Here is a 17,889-nt window from a genome sequence, read left to right as displayed (position 1 = left end):
TGGGTGTTGGAAGCGGCCTGGCCCTCCTCCGTCGACCTCTGGACCTCAGCTGCGATTAAATACGAAGCCGTTTTCCCTCAGACAAATTATAAGCTTCATAAGCCAAGATAAGGTTGAATCAGAGGCCGTTTTCTTCTCCCTCCTCTCATTTGAATCCGGAGTATCGACTCTGGAAAAGTCATCAGTGGAACCGTGTTTGTGGATTTGCTCTGGGAGGCGACAGCGTGGCTTCAGACGGAGGTGATCTCTGATGCCACTTTTTTTTAAATGGAAACAGAGGATCCTCGCCGCGGGCTGTTTACCTCCTGAGGTTAATTAGGGGGAATGTGAGAGGAGATAAAGCTCCTTCTGTTTGCCCCGGAGTCTTTGCTAAACCTGGTGTCTGTTTGTGTCTCTTTATTGTGGAGACGTGTCGCTTGATTTATTTTCTCTTCAACATGTGTTAGTTTCTTTACTTTACTTTTCGGCCTTTCCCCTCGATTTGATTTAACTGAAGAGTCCGCAGAGCTAGTTTAGCATTTTTAATCACCTGGTGATTCACAAACTGAAAATGTTAGAGGGGATTCTTTAAACGCACAATCTGCGTTGGGAGCTAATATTGATGCTAACCTTTGTTCTGATTGTTTCTCTGATTGAACTCATGATCCAGACAAATCCTTCATCTGCAGTTGAAAACCACCAACGTGTAAAAAGTATGTGGCTAAAAAAAAACTAGATAAAAGTCAATGTTGAGCTTCTGCTGACACATGATCATAGAGGATGTGATGCCGTTACCTTGATTTAAAATCGCACATTTTCTCTGGTTTGAGAACTGATGGGAACATCTGTGATAATGTCAGTGTGAGAGAGGGAGAGGACCGTCGTCAGGACCGAGAGTCGACTTCACTGCTGCTGCAGAACAAGGAGACTTTTAACTGCAGCAAGAGCAGAACAGTCTGTTTTTACACTGATCACAAAACCTGCTAACATCCGTGTGAAAGGGGAGAATCAGCATTCAGCCCCGGGTCAGATGGGTGCTGGTGTTGATGTTGATGATGTAAACATGACACCCAGGTGAACACACACACACACACACACACACACACACTGTACCTCTGGATAGATATGAATGAATCTGTTTTGATGATTGTTCTGGGACGAAGTCGAAGTTCAGAGTGTGAACGATGAATCCCAGAGAGACGGAGAGAGACGCCTGCTGTACTTGTTGGTGTTACCAAAGCAACAGAGTGTAGACTACCTGTGTGTGTGTGTGTGTGTGTGTGTGTGTGTGTGTGTGTGTGTCTATGTGTCTATAAACTGTCTGTCAACACATACAGCACTAATAGAGGACTGTGGCATCAAAACATAGTTGTCTCTTGTGATTCTGTAAACTGCCCCATTAAACTGCCCTCCCTCTCTCTCTCTCTCTCTCCCCCCATCCCCCCTCTCTCTCTCCCCCCTCTCTCTCCCCCCCTCTCTCCCCCCCTCTCCCTCTCTCTCTCCCTCTCTCTCTCTCTCTCTATCTCTCTCTGTCCCTCTCTCCCTCCCTATCTCTCTCTCTCTCTATCTCTCTCTCTCCGTCTCTCTCTCTCTCTCTCTCTCTCTCTCTCGTCTCTCTCTCCGTCTCTCTCTCTCCCTCTCTCTCTCTCTCTCTCCTTCTCTCTCCCTCTCTCTGTCCCTCTCTCTGTCCCTCTCTCTCTCTCTCGTCTCTCTCCGTCTCTCTCCCTCCCTCTCTCTCTCTCTCTCTCTCTCCTTCTCTCTCTCTCCCTCTCTCTGTCCCTCTCTCTCTCTCTCTCTCTCTCTCTCTCTCTCCGTCTCTCTCCGTCTCTCTCTCCGTTTCTCTCTCTCTCTCTCTCTCTCTCTCTCTCTCTCTCCTTCTCTCTCCCTCTCTCTCTCCATCTCTCTCTCTCTCTCTCTCTCCGTCTCTTCCTCTCTCTCTCTCTCTCTCCTTCTCTCTCTCTCTCTCTCTCTCTCTCTCCTCTCTCTCTCCCTCTCTCTCTCTCTCTCTCTCCGTCTCTCTCCATCTCTCTCTCTCAGATTAACTGTGTGACGTTCCCGTCTCCCGCCTGCATGCCGGAGCAGCAGCTGCTGAAACCGGACGAATGGAGCTACTGTGACTACTTCTGGGTAAATCTACTTCAACATTTAAGAGGCTGTAAAAATTTGTTTTCTGTTCCCCCCCCCCCGAGCGGTGGCACATGGAGGCCAGAGACTTTTAACCCTTCACAGCCAGAAACACCTCTTCTCTCTGACTCTGTCCAGTTTTATCTCTGATGTTTGTTCAGGATTTAAAAATCTATGGTAAAACTTCAGCTCCTGCATCATATTTATAACATTTACATTTAATCCTGCGGGTTGTTGTCTGAACATCAGTCAAAGTGAAAACAGGAACATGTAGCAGCAGCTAATGACTTTTTTCCCGTGATGCCGATTCCCCAGAATGCATCAAACATCGGGTGACTATTTAAAAAAATGTCTTATTCCACTTCCATTTATTTAAATAGGAAAGTTTACAAACAATCAGACATGTCAGTTCTTAAATAAAGTGAGAAGGATTTTTTAGATGATATAATATTTATATTTTTATCCTGTGTTGAAAACGTGTGGACGTAGAAACAGAGAAGTTCTGACTTTGAAAAGTCACTTGTCAGTCTGTGCTGGGTTTTCGGATCAGGACCTCTCCACACTGCGTCGGCAGCAGGTGTCACAGCTGTGGAAACTGAAAATTATTCCAGCACTTTACACGGCGACTGATGATACCGAGGGAAGGGTTGCTGATTGGAAGACTGAGACCTTGAGGGAGGAGACAGAGCAGAGAGAAGAAGAAGAAGATGTAACGGTCAGACGGTTGAGTTTCCTGCTCTCCACAGCGAATCATCAGAGGAAAATCCCTCAGACTCCATGTGGACAAAAACAACACCGGGGCTCTTTTCATCTCTGAACGTGACTCCATGTTTATCTCATACGAGCTGCGCCGCCCGCCGAGAACCAGCGTCGGCTTTAATAAGATCCAACAGACGGAGCAGCAGGACAATACGTTACACAGAGAGCCGCCTGCTTCTGCTGCTCTGTTTGGACACCCCCCCCCCCCCCCCCGCAGGGTAATCTGTACCAGGTGTGGCGCTGACGCACTGTAGAGGTGACACCGCGGTGGAGAGAGGGTCTTTATGAACACGTGCAACTGGGAGCTGAAACGTTCACGTAAAGAACCGGTTTTTACCGTCGGTTCACTGCGGTAATCTGTTCTCTCCTGAACAAAGATATGTACACGCAGATTCTACAGCGTCACAGCTGCACATCGTAAACTTGGGGTCGAGTCACAGAAACTTCCTGTTTTTAAGTTGAAATAGAAGAGTTGATGTGCAGACCGGAGGTGGATGGTGTCGCTCTGAACTGACAGCTGACAGCAGGAGAGAGGAGAACAGATTTTAAAGTTTGATACAGAATAAAAGCAATAAAAAACATTCACACATACACACAGAACAATAAATGACCAAGTAATAAACAAAAAAAAAAAAAATAAGACAATAATAACAGGAACTGAGGAAACACTGAAGACTGGAAAGCAAAGATAACGATAGAGTGATAAAGATGAAATAATAAAATACTAAAACAGGACGAGTATTAAAGTGAGTCACACCAGAAATAAAAGGGAGGATATTAAAAATCAAATAAAAAATGAAAACAAAATAGTAAAGATAAGATAATAAAATGCTAAAAGAGAGGAGATGTTTGAAAGGCAAAACTATCCCGAAAATAATCATAGAATAAAGGGACATACCAGTGAACCAGCTTAAAATATATAAATAGAATTATGAATGAATGAGGCATAAAGCTTCATCTATCTGTTACCAAGCAACTGATGCTACTTCTCTCACCTCGTCTCACTGAGGTATTTTTGTAACTCATCAGATTTCTGATTGAAACGGTTAAAAAAAAACAAAAAACACAGAGTGTGTGTTCGTCAGCGGCACCACAGCCAGCAGAGCCGCCTCACGTCCCCGGGTCGGCGGCGGCGGCGGCTGCAGGATCGGGGTCCGAGGCGGTCTGTGTCTGCTGACGAGCCTCTGGATGAATAAGTTCTGCCTGGTGACGCGTGGTCGGCCGGTTGTGTCAAAGCAATAAAAGAGCAGAGATATGGATGAAACACGGCGAGTCAGGACAGATGAACAGTTTCGCTGAAGTTAGCAGAGTTTATTTAAGATTTTAGGAAGTTAGAAAGTTAATTTACTTTATTTCTTTAATTTTTTCAATGTTTTAATTTTATTATCATTATTATTCCATCTCATTTTACATTAATGTTTTCAACATGTTTTTTATCTTAATTTTATGTCATTTTTCATGTGAACTACTCATGTGCATGTAATCTCTTTGTAAACCATTTGTTACCATGGTTACCAAACAGTTAAGACAGGATCTGAAAGTCAGGAAGTGTCTTAGATACGGCCCCCTTTTTTATCGTGAGCGTCCTGGACTCTTCTGCCAACACTGGTCGACTCTGATCCTTATTAGAGTTTTCAATTATTATTAATAATATTATGCAAATTGATTGTTTATATCACATTCGTCCGATCGGAGGTGGACTGACTGACTGATAAAGCCTCAGTAGATGCAGATCTGTGATGTTGCCTCCCTGCAGCAGCTGACGTGTTTGTGATTGGTCAAAGGTTTGATGTTCGGCGTTTGTCGTGCGCTTCGCTGTGTTTATCTCACAGGCTGATAAGAAAGATCCCCAAGGCAACGGCTGCATCACAGGATTCGAGGTGTTGCTGCAGAAACAGCTGAAGGGGAAACAGATGCAGAAAGAGATGGCCGAGTTCATACGAGAGAGGTATCAGCTTCTTCATCAGCTCTCTCTGTTTTTCACACTTCATCCTCAGGTTACCATGAAAACTGTTTCAAAAACAAAAACCAGTTCCCCCTTTTTTTTCTTTTTTTTTATGGCCATTCATGTACATCGCTGCGTTGCACAACATGGAAACAGTCAGAGTTGCACAAAAGGCTGTGTGGTAATGAAACTTTCTACTTCCTCCTCAGGATAAAGATAGAAGAAGAGTACGCCAAGAACCTCTCCAAGCTCTCCCAGATCCCTCTCGCAGGCCAGGAGGAGGGGTGAGTGAAAAATAAAAAGGACAAATAAAAGATGAAAACGACACGTCAACATGTTGAAAGCAGTTTTTCCATGTGCAGCTGCTGCGGAGATCCAGAGGCTGAGAGTGATGAGCTCCTTCCTCCGCAGCATATTCTCTAAAAATAACAATAATAATAATAATAATGATGATGTGAGACTTTATTGGGCCTTTGAGGAAGTATTTCCTCCCAGGAAGGTCAAAGGTCAGGGTCAGTGACACACATGGAGCTGGTGGAAATTCAGTGTCAGCTTTATAAACGAGGAAAATATTTTAATGTAAAAAAAAATTAGAAATAATGAGACAGAAGAGAGAGAGAGCAAATTAGAACTGAAACGACCAATTAATTAATCAGTTAATCAGATGACAAAGAAAATGTAAAGTAATGTTCCTGCAGAATATGATGTTGGAGCTCATGATGCGACGTTTCTTCCTCCTGTTTCTGCAAAAAATTCATCTGAAATAAATAAATAAATATTTATTAATCATAACAACAGTTGTCAGAGTGAAATGAACCAGCAGCTGCTGCTTTATTTTAAAAGTGAGCTAACTGTGACCTCTGGGGACACGATGACATGTCATGAAGTCACTGATGTCATTGGGCCCCTATAATAAGATAATAATAATGATAAGAATTTATTTGTACAGCACTTTTAAATAAAGGTAACAAAGAGTCACATCTAAAACATCCAGACAAATAAAAGTGAAATGTAAATGACATTAAAAGACGTCACACAATAAAATGTGTCTTAAAATCAACTCCAAAAACAAACAGGCAGCCAGTGAGGAGACTGTTGACTTAATGAATGATGATACCTCTGTGTTAATTACTTGATATACAGAAAGAAACAACTTATACCAGTAGAAACTAAAACAAACACAAACTGGAGGCGTGTGGGGCCCAGACCTCCAGGGGCCCCTGCCTGGTTGGTAATCCAGCCCTGCTGTGCCAGGCTTCCCCCTCTCCACATTTATCCTTTGGCAGGTCTTGACGGAGGATGTGTTTGTTGTGTGTCCAGTCGACCCTCCGGGGGGGTGGGGGGGCACTGCTGCATTAGCTGTTAGCATGTTATGCAGCCGGCCGCTGCTCGTAGCGGTGCTAACGTTAGCTTGAGTTAGTTCTGGCTGAGCAGCGTTTGATAATATCGTCCCTGTTATTGCTCATGAAATCAGCTTTATAACATTTATAACAAGTGCTGTTTTGTCTTTTATCAGTTACACAGTCCAGCACTGAAGCCCTGAAGCCTGCTGAGTGTATCAGTATCAGTGGGATATCAGTGGGTCTGGGTCTGGGTCTGGTCTTGGTCTGGGTCTGGGTCTGGCTCTGGAGGCCCCGTCAGTGATGCAGTGAAACAGTCTTCCTGTAAATCACTGCACACTTTGATGTGTGTCCTGCAGGATGAAGAGAGAGAGGGGGAGGGAGGAGGGAGGAGAGAGGTGCAGCAGTGAAGATTTGAGGAGACAGATATTTAGTTGAAAGGAAGAGGGGGGGTCCAGGGAAGTCCTGCAGGGAGAGAGAGTTAGCAGCCGAGGAGACGCAGGAACATGAAGCTGAGAGGGTTTGATCTCAGTTTCTCGTGTTGTTACATCAGAGTGTGGACGAGTTACACCTCCAGTTTAAACAGTTTTAATTTAAGGTCAACTATAGACCTTTGCATGACCCCCCCCCCCCCCCCCACCCCCCTCTTTTGGCTGGGCTCACCTGTACCCTTTGACCCCTCCCTTGCTGCAGAGCTTAACCTGGTATGACCTGTAGCCTTGGTGGCTAATGCTAGCTCATGTTAGCCGGTAGATACTGTGTTGTGTGTGCGTCACATTACTGAATCAGCTCTCTGACTCTTTGTACTCTGTTGACTCTGTCTCTGTGTCTCCTCCTGCTTAAAGCCTGATAGACGTGGACTGTTTGCTTCACTTAGTTATTTATATTAAAAGTTTTTAAATCAGAGCAGAGAGTGGGCAGACTGATGAGCCTGTGTAAGCAGGGTTTAGCCTGGCTTACCCTCCCCTGCATGTTTACATGTATATAAGATAACCCCTCTTCGTATTAGCATGCTAATGGAGGCTGCAGTGGGATGTGATTGTCCTATATAGAATCCAGATTATGCCAGCCGGGTAACTCTGCCCACACCCAGAACAGCGCAGCACAATACGTCCATTATTCTCTCCGTCAGGCCGCTCTGTTGTCACTCCGGACAATCGCTGTTTTGTTGGTCAGTTCCTACCGTCCGACCGGTCGCAGCCCAGAACCAGGCCACCATTTATTCCTGAATTTACCATTTGTCTGGCGGAGCTGTGACTGCGGGGCATGTGACCGCTCTCTGCGCTGCCACCAGTCGTGCTCTGTGTCAGCTCTGTTGGGTGGAGGGAGATTCATTTTTCCTTAGATACAGTGTGTTGTTGGTGAGTGATTGTCTGTCACTGGGGACTGTGGGGCTGCAGGGACATGAGTGTATCATTTATTGAGAATGAAGAACATCTGCAGCGTGGAATCATGGGAGATATGAGCAGAAGTTAAAGTTCCTCTAGTTCCTCTTTTGTTTTGAATGGACAGAACAACTGTTGAACAACTCCTGATTCCCTGTCGAAGCAACATGTTGGAGGCTCCGAGGCTGAAACATGAAGCTGCAGTTCCTCTAACGGCCACTAGAGTCTGGCTCCAACAGCGAGTCAGTCCCCATAGACTCTAATGTTAAAGTGTCCAACTTTACAGCAGAAATAAACATGTTTACAGCCTGGTACAAAAACAAGCTAATTTTTCTTCCTTCATGACACCTGTTTATATTTTATTAAGGACTACAGTTATGGAGGATTGAGGACGTGGGGATTGAAAACAAAGGTAGAGAAGACTTCTATCTTGTAAACATGGATGTAAACACTGCAATTTTCAATGTTAAACAGATGTTAAGGGAAGTTGTGTGAGGAAGGAAATGCTTTAATCACATTGATCAGACCTCAGTGATGATGCACATGGTGATCAGCAGAACACCTTCGATCGAGCGTCTGTAGGTGGAGCTGTTTCCTTCGTCCGGTCACAGCAGCTGTTTCAGCTCATGGAAACAACTTCTTCATTTCAACCAAACCACTGTGGTTCAAACCTCATCTTCACCTCACTGAGAAAATCTGATTTAGAGACGGGATATCATTAGCAGATACGAGAATATTAAAATATATATGTATATATTTGTTTACACGTTATTTCAACAGTTTTAAAGCGGACTGTGATTAAACATGCACCGAACTAAAGTACAGCCCAACCTGCTCAGACGGGACGGATGATTTAGGCTGATTCAACTGTAAAACTCTCTGTCTGGGTTTCAGTAGGAACCATTAACAGAACGTGATCGTCGAGTGTTGGCCGTGAATTATTCTGGATGTTATTTTAAAAAAAGCTGAGAATCATTTGGACCCTCTCTTGTTGCCGTAGAGCTGCAGGTGCCAGACTTACCGCTCTGACCGCGTTGGGAATGTGTTGGATGTCGGTCCGAGGGAATTCCACACATGTCTTTGTTCGGAGCGAGGCTTTGAAGCGACCCGCTTACCCATAAAAACCGGTCAGTCCTGGACCGAGAGTCTCTGCTCAGCCTGAGGAAACATGAGGAGACTTTCTCCCGTAATCACCGCCTCCTTTAAACCAAAACAAAACGTCCGGCCTGTTGTTGTTGTTACGTAACGCTCATCGGGTGACTTCATTTAAACGCTTATCTTCGAGACAGTATGGGTCTTCTCAGTGTCACAGCCCCCCCCCCCCCCCACCCCCCCCCTCAGCTGAACTCGGAGGTGAACTCAGAGCCGAGCACTATCTCCTGTCCCATACATCCTAATCATCTGCTGCGGAGCTCAGCCCGGCTCTCCAGATTTACTGGTTCATGTGAATCTGTGAACTTTTGCTCTGACTCTGGAGCTGAACCCCAGCTGTGTGTATGTGTGTGTGTGTGTGTGTGTGAGTGTGTGTGTGTGAGTGTGATAGGATTCACCCTGCCCCCTCTCCAGCTCTGTCTCACCCCCTCCTCCCTCCTCCCTCACCCTCTCTGCCCTCCCCTCTGTGTCCTCATGTAAAAGTGTGTGTGTGGTCCTCTCTCTGGTGTAAGATGTTAAACACACACTCTCTCTCCCTCCGTCTTATCTGTTCTCAGGACTCTGGGGGAGGCCTGGGCCCAGCTGAAGAAGAGTCTGGCAGACGAAGCTGAAGTTCACCTGAAGTTCTCCTCAAAGGTATTTAACATATTTCACTTCGTATCTGAATTAACTGCAACTTCCTCGACAACTGTGAGGAACTGAGTCAGAGGTGGATTTTAAAATAATTTCATTTACAAAAGCAAGCAGGGAAGTTCTGGGCCCATGAAAGAAGTGAAATGAACTAAACTCAGGCTGTGACAGCAAGGAAACTGAATATTTTTTATCGCAACATGCAATATTTTTACCGCGAGAGGGAGGGAGAGGCTGACGCGCCACAGACTCGAACCTGTGCCGCTGCAGTAAGGAAGAAGCCTGAGTGCTTCGCGTATCGTCCCGTCACCGACCTGTGACCTTATGAACACTCTTTGTTATTGTGACGTTGTCTGAATACAGTGATGTCACAGCCGCTAGAAACAACAGCCGAACCTGTAAAAAATATAAGACCGAAGAAAATGATAAAGGAGAAGGATCCGCTGCAGCCTGCGGAGTGAGTCTCAGTGAAGACAGCCTGTCTACAGATGTAATTACCTACAGTAAAGAGCTCGCTGATGGATCTGTGGTCTGAAGCACAAACACACGACACTGAGGCTTTGAGTCATCGACTATCGGCCGCCATCTTAATGGGAAACGCTGGAGGTTGGATCCTGGTGTGTGTACCACTCATACGGAATGTGCTGAATATAAATGAGTAGAAATCATGAAATCATGAAGCGTTGAGTTGTTCCTGCCTTTTAGAGGAGCGCTGCTCGCTCAGTGACTCTGTGTGGGGAGGGAAGAGGAAACGCAGAGGGCAGGATCACAGCTGGACCGATGGAGGAAATGGAGTCAGTGATGTGATCCTCCAGAGATGCACAGATGTGCAGCTCGGCTCCAGGTTTTTTGGAGGAGCAGGAAGGATTGGAGTGGAAATGAACTTTGAATGATGGTTTCCAATATGGCTGCAGGAGGGAGCTGTAGATCTGATACGTCACTGACAGCTGGCCCAGAATAACCCCAGTGCTTTCAGGATCAGATAACCAATAACAAGCTGCTTTAACTAACCCCAACAATAATATTACATCAATAAGTTTTCATACTGTGTTGACATTTAATGTTGTTGTGGTTGTTTGGCTCCATAACATCAAACATTACTCATCAGAACCAGCAGCACGAGAGGATGGTGACATCATCCGCTGAAGGGACTGGAGCTAATTCTGGTTTTTATACGGTGGCCCTGAGAGCTCAAACACACGCAAATATACACGAACAAATTCAGAAATCAATCGACACATGAGCTGCAGATATTTACAGAAAAACCTCATGAATTTCACATGTGCAAAATTTAAATGAAAATATGTTAAAATCAGACGTGAAATGCGGTTTTGGAACTTTTTGATGACGTCATATGTGAAACCCGTGTGAAAGCTTCAGGGATTTTCACGTGAGACCCACAAACACAGTTTGTTGTTGTTATGGTGAAAGTTTGAAGATTTGCAGTATTTGTGTTACATGCTACAACGTGTGGTAACATGTTTTGCACATGTGATCAAATGTAGGAAACCCATGTTTTTGACATGTGGACACATAATAACAATAATAATAATAATAATATAATAACTTTATTTACAGAGCACCTTGTAAAAACAGTTTACAAAGTCAATTTCAAAAGCAATGAAAGTCAAAGTCAGAACAGAAGTGAGTTAGAGAGGGAGGGCGAACAATATGCATCAATATAAGTAAGGACAATTATAGGGAGCACACACACACACACACACACACACACGCAATAAAAGCAATAAAAGGGCGAAATGGAGACGATAAAAAGATAAAGACAATAAAAAGACGACATCACATAAAAGCAAGTCTATAAAGATGAGTTTTAAGAATGAAATGCAAATATCTTAAGAATACAAAGTGAAGACTCGGCCGGGACACAAACACCACTGAACTTCAAAAGTCACAAAACATAGAACAACAGGCAGGTTCGTCACTTTTTACTGTCCCCTGGAAACACTTCTGTTGTGTTGTCACATTGATGAAGATGTTTTCTGAATGACTTTGTGTTTTGTCTGTTTGCATGTGTTTGAGCCTTCAGGGCCACCGTAGTTTTAGGCCAGTTAGAAATTTAAACTTGCTGTTGCTTGAGCTGCACTTTATATCCATGAAACAGTTTCTGCATCTGGAGTCCTGTTGAAGTCGGACCTTCAAGCTGCTGATTAATTCTTCCCCAAAGTTACACATGTTTTTGGACAGTGAACACAACACGTCATCAGGATCAAGTTTCCTCTCCGTCCCACAGCTCGCTGATGCTGAGGACTTCAGTAGAACTGACTTAAAATGACTTTTCTTGCTCTTCTACATTTGTCCTGTTGCGAACTTCCTGTCCTCGCATGACACCGTGCAGCTGAACGGGACGAGCCGAGGAGCCGGACTCGGCTCTGGCCCACTTCATCTCAACATGAGTATGAGTATCTGTCAACTGTGGGTTGTTTGCAGCTCCAGAGTGAAGTGGAGAAGCCTCTGCTCAGCTTCAGGGAGAACTTCAAGAAGGACATGAAGAGGTTCGACCATCACATCGCCGACCTGAGGAAGCAGCTGGTCGGTCGCTACGCAGCGGTGGAGAAGGTACGAACACAAAAACACAGACACAACAACGCTAATGTCTAATGTAACACAGTTGTGTCCTGGTGTTTGGCAGCAGCAGCAGAAATTCAGGAATCATCTCACCGCTGATTAAAATTCCTCTTCTCCTCCATCAGCAGACGGCTGCTTCCCGTTTCCTGTGTCCGTTTTGTAAATGTACAATGAGAAGCAGTTGGCTGAAGCCTGAAATCTGTCTCCCATCATCTGTCGTCTGAGAACAGACAACACACACACACACACACACACACACACACACTCCTCTCTCTGATAAACCCATCTGATGGAGAACTGAGCTTTTAAAGCTGCTCAGGAAACAAAACGGCGGCCATGTTGGTTTTTATGAAGCAGCTTTAACGCAAGCTGATGAATGAGCAGAGAGCGCAGCATCAGACTGCGGCATCACTGTGATGAATGGGAACAGACTGGAACATTATAATAACTTTCATCACTTTAATTATAACGTCTGTTTCCAGAAAACTGCACAAAAGAAAGAAAATTTAAGAGCAGATGATTTAGTAAAAGTGGTGTTTTTTTTTTAAACAGGGTGTTGTCTGTAGTTTTCTGTGCAGCTCCTTATCATCATCATCATCATCATCATCAGCTCGTCTCTTTGTCTTCACCAGGCTCGGAAAGCTCTGGCTGACCGACAGAAGGAGCTGGAGCTGAAGACTCAGCAGCTCGAGATTAAACTCAGCAACAAGATTGAGGAAGACATCAAGAAGGCCCGCAGGAAATCCACACAAGCAGGTGAGAGTCAGAGGTCAAGGGTCGCACTGCAGGTCACCGTGGGGGTCACAGGCTTACTCAGGTCTGTGTTGTTTTAAACTGGAGGGAGAGTTGGTCGGTGTGTTTGTGTCGGAAGCTCCTACGTGGACGTGGGTGTAAAAACAGTAATAGTTGATTGTCCCGCGATTCTCACCTGCTCAGACCTGAACAGGTCTCAGCAGCGGTTTGTGTCAGCGCTGTCCTCAGGTCAGATCCACTGACAGCAGAGATCAGACAGTTGGATCCGGATCAGGATCAGGATCAGGATCAGGATCTGGATCAGGATCGGCGGAGAGTCCAGATGCTGAGTGTGTTTGTCTTTTTAGTCTTGAGCTTCATCAGCATTTCAGACTGTGAGGTGAGGGAGGAAATTCACACCAGACTGACAGAGAGGTGGGGGCGTGGACTAAACTCCACACACACACACACACACACACACACACACACACACACACTTACACACACACACACACACACACACACACACGCTGGACATGGAAATTAAAAATATGACCGTAAAAACAAATCCATCCCTCAGAGTCTCTTCATCTCTCACAGAGATTATTAGCGTTAATTGACTAAGGCGATTTGACTAATTCCAGTGTTGAGCTGCTTATTTCCACATGAAATGACACTCGCAAAGTTCAACTGGAGACAAGAGCAACTGTTTTCAGGTTTTCAGTTTTTGTATTTTCGTGAGTTTTATCCTTTAAACTCACATTTACCTTTTTATTTAGTTGACACGACAAATTTCCACCGAACTGCTCATTCAGAGCAAATTATAGAAACTAACATGAACACAGAGTGAATGACAGATGATGGAGTGTAATTGAAATTGATGGTGATCAGCTACATGTTGCTGCAGCTGCTGATAAGAACAGTGAAAACACACAAGAGGAAGAGGAGGAAGAGGAGGGTGGAGAAGCAGCAGCATCATCAGTGAGCGATCGGTTTGTGAAAGGTTAACGACCTGAAGAAAGTGACTGTAAACAGATGTGCACTCTCTGCTGAAGTGTGATGTCATGACTCAACCAGGCACAACCACACACACACACACACACACACACACACACACACACACACACACACACACACTCGGTGCTGCTTATGCAACCAGGGAGAAAAACAGCAGCAGTTGTTGATGGAGCTGGTGGCGTCCGGCTGCCAGCGACGGTGACTGCAGTGTGAGCGGAGCAGAGAGGAGACTGATGCCAAAACAACTAAAGCTCAGCATCTGTCTGCTTATAACAAAGACTCATTATCTCTGCGGCGGATTACACACGGCGTCGGCTCGTTCCAGGGATTTCCTCATGTTTTCACGTCCACCACCTGAGGATGCGGTCACCTTTTCACGGAGCTCATCACTCCTGCTGTTCGCTAGTCTGACGTGAGGCTCGTCTGCGGCACGAAACGGCAGCATTTCACTCGGTTTCTATTTATAAAGTCGTTCTCTTAGTCGACCTGAAGCTGACCCTGTTTACTGTAAACTGTCCTGCAGCAGCAAATATAAAATCCACAGAGAAAATCAAATAGATCTGTTCGTGAGTCATTATAAACTTATACTGTCCGGCCAAACATCGTCCTAACCCACAAAACTTTTGTTTCAATTCTGGAGGAGACAATCAAAGTTTCCAAAGACATGTAGAACATTTCCCCCTGATGGAAAGCCGCAGGGAGTTTGAACCCAGTATACACCAAATAAATTCTGTGAAGAGTTGGAATAAGCTGATACAGTAAATACTGTTTATAGTGTTAGACAAAGTGGAATAACATGTTGGTGTTACTTAAAGCTGCTATAATCAATACTTTTGGTTTGACCGCAACAGCAAGGCCCTATAATCACAAATGTAGCTGACCGACTGACTGAGTGATCATAGTTCCACCACCGGTCAGTTGAAAGTCATGTGACTGAGTTTATATGAATTGGTATAAACAGTTTCTATCAGGGCGAGTGTACAGCTGCAGTGTTGCCGACATTGCACATTTGAAGCGAACCAAGGCGAGACCTCCTCCCTCCTCGAGAGGCGCACTTCAAGTCCACGTTGCAGGTCGTTTAAACCGTGAACACAGAGAGGAGGAGAGAGCTGTTTACAGCTATATTGTAGGTTTTAACCTCGTCCTGTAACATTAACAATCAATCAAATGATTAGATGTAACATGAAAGGGGTCGTTTGTAGTGATGAACCAACAGAGATTTAGATCAACTCAGAGAGAATATTGGACTTCGAACATCTCCAAGTGAATGCTAATGCTGCTAAGTATCTGCTGGATGTGTAAATAGGCAGCATGCTAACATGTTCACCATATAATCTTTATAATGTGATAATATGTAAATGATCAAATAAAAGTAAAACAACTTCATCTTTATGGGTTAAATACTGAAGGTATTTAGCCTGATAATCACTCGGCCTGACGTGACGCACTGATGTCAGCTGATTTGTGTTTGCAGGGTAGGTTATTGTCTTTGGTTTTGCCCCAACCAAACAGTCAGCACAGCAGCTGTAGTAGCAGTTGCTAGGTTTAGTTAGCTTCATGTTTTTGGGATTATTGACTAAATATGTTTATTTAAATTGAGTTGTTGGATTCACAACAACCTGCACAAGTGCATCCTCCTCATTCATACTCGCCAGCGTTTTTCTGTCAGTATTTTTCATGGCTCTGTGATACTAGTCAGCCGGTTATCTCTGTACATAATCCCACCTGTTTGAATCAGTAATAAGGAAATAAACTTTCACATCATTTTATAAAAGTCTGTCATTTTAGAGTCCGCTTAGAGAAACACCATCCTTCACTGGCTGTGAGATAATTAGCTGCCACGCAATTAAAAGCAGAATACAATATTAATATGAATATAAAATATCAGAAATACCAGCAGACAGAGTCACCTGCAGAAAAACAGAATGATCATTTCCTGTGTGATCTGATGTCACATGACCAGGTGGTGATCACGTGGTAACGACGTTCATGAAGACACAGATCAGACCTTTCTCATGGTTTCTGCCTGCACTGTTTGTGATCAGCTGGGTTAGGGTTGCAGTGTCACATCAGCTGTGAGGGAACAGTGGGGTCGTAGCACCCCCTAGTGGAGGCAGTGTGTGCTACATCTACAGTGTATCTGGACTGTCACCTTGTTTTTTTTTTTACCTGATCGCCTGACGATGTTATTGTTTGTGACAGGAGATGATCTGATGCGCTGCGTCGACCTTTATAACCAGTCTCAGTCCAAGTGGTTTGAGGAGATGGTCACAACAAGTCTGGTAAGAAATTATGTCTTTAATGACTGTCTTTAATTAATATACACATTACATAATAATCCTGCAGTGTTATTTTTTCATCATAACAGCGTTTCAGCTCTTTCTTTTTTCTTTTTTTTTTTACAACCGCTTAGAAGTGAAAAATACGTCATGTAATTATACAAATCCTTGTGATAATTGTTTGTTTTGTTTTTTGGTTTTTTTTTGCCCATTTGGGAAACTGATGTCCTTCTCTAATTATCCACAAACATCATTTTATAATAACAATATTTATAAGAGATGTGTGACTAGTGATATGAAACTCTTAATGACGTTTTTATGACTTTTTATGCTTTCTTATACTATGACGTCTTCATGGATTACAACATTATGGCATATTTTATTGGCTAGCATGGTGGTACTGAGGTTAGAGCTGTTTCCTCCCAGTGAGAGGGTTGTGGGTTTGTTGTTTTTATGATATTTTTACGCCTCACTATACTATGACTTTTTTATGACTTTCTATGCCTTACTATATTATGACTTTTTTATGACTTTTTATGCCTTACTATATTATGACTTTTTTTGACTTTTTGTGCCTTACTATATTATGACTTTTTTATGCCTTACTATACTATGACTTTTTTACACCTTACTATACTATGAAATTTTTATGACTTTTTATACCTTACTATACTATGACTTTTTTATGCCTTACTATACTATGACATTTTTATGACATTTTTACACCTTACTATACTATGACTTTTTTATGCCTTACTATACTATGACATTTTTATGACTTACTATACTATGACGTTTTTATGACTTTTTATGCCTTACTATACTATGACTTTTTTATGACTTATTATACTGTGACGTTTTTATGACTTTTTACACCTTGCTATACTATGACATTTTTATGACTTTTTATACCTTACTATACTATGACTTTTTTATGCCTTACTATACTATGACTTTTTTATGACTTATTATACTGTGACGTTTTTATGACTTTTTACACCTTACTATACTATGACATTTTTATGACTTTTTATACCTTACTATACTATGACTTTTTTATGCCTTACTATACTATGACTTTTTTATGACTTACTATACTATGACTTTTTTATGACTTTTTACACCTTACTATACTATGACATTTTTATGACTTTTTATACCTTACTATACTATGACTTTTTTATGCCTCACTATACTATGACATTTTTATGACATTTTTACACCTTACTATACTATGACTTTTTTATGCCTCACTATACTATGACATTTTTATGACTTATTATACTATGACATTTTTATGACTTTTTACGCCTTACTATATTATGACTTTTTTATGCCTTACTATACTATGACTTTTTTATGACTTATTATACTATGACATTTTTATGACTTTTTATACCTTACTATACTATGACTTTTTTATGCCTTACTATACTATGACATTTTTATGACTTATTATACTATGACATTTTTATGACTTTTTATGCCTTACTATGACTTTTTTATGACATTTTTACGCCTTACTATACTATGACTTTTTTATGACTTTTTACGCCTTACTATATTATGACTTTTTACGCCTTACTATACTATGACTTTTTTTTTATTTTTGTGCCTTACGATTCTATGACTTTTTTATGTCTTATTATACTATGACATTTTTACACCTTACTATACTATGACTTTTTTATGACTTTTTACGCCTTACTATACTATGACTTTTTTATGACTTATTATACTATGACATTTTTATGACTTTTTATGCCTTACTATACTATGACTTTTTTTGACTTTTTGTGCCTTACTATATTATGACTTTTTTATGCCTTACTATACTATGACTTTTTTACACCTTACTATACTAGGACATTTTTACGACTTTTTATATCTTACTATACTATGACTTTTTTATGCCTTACTATACTATGACATTTTTATGACATTTTTACACCTTACTATACTAT

General features: G+C 42.6%; 1 protein-coding gene across 1 annotated transcript in view; it reads left to right on the top strand.

The window, feature by feature from the left end:
• The window catches only part of LOC130162129 (growth arrest-specific protein 7-like), a 63,873-nt gene that overhangs the window by 30,262 nt on the left and 15,722 nt on the right, over nt 1–17,889 (top strand). Inside the window, exons 6-12 of the mRNA XM_056365705.1 lie at nt 2,017–2,106; nt 4,695–4,810; nt 5,017–5,091; nt 9,242–9,320; nt 11,760–11,888; nt 12,530–12,653; nt 15,849–15,928. Coding sequence (XP_056221680.1) covers nt 2,017–2,106; nt 4,695–4,810; nt 5,017–5,091; nt 9,242–9,320; nt 11,760–11,888; nt 12,530–12,653; nt 15,849–15,928 — 693 coding nt within the window. The remainder of the gene's footprint in view (nt 1–2,016; nt 2,107–4,694; nt 4,811–5,016; nt 5,092–9,241; nt 9,321–11,759; nt 11,889–12,529; nt 12,654–15,848; nt 15,929–17,889) is intronic.

The sequence above is a fragment of the Seriola aureovittata genome, chromosome 21, assembly GCF_021018895.1.
Source record: "Seriola aureovittata isolate HTS-2021-v1 ecotype China chromosome 21, ASM2101889v1, whole genome shotgun sequence".
Classification (NCBI taxonomy): Eukaryota; Metazoa; Chordata; class Actinopteri; order Carangiformes; family Carangidae; genus Seriola; species Seriola aureovittata.
Note: the sequence above shows the minus strand (reverse complement) of the source record. Positions and strands in the feature narration are given on the sequence as shown.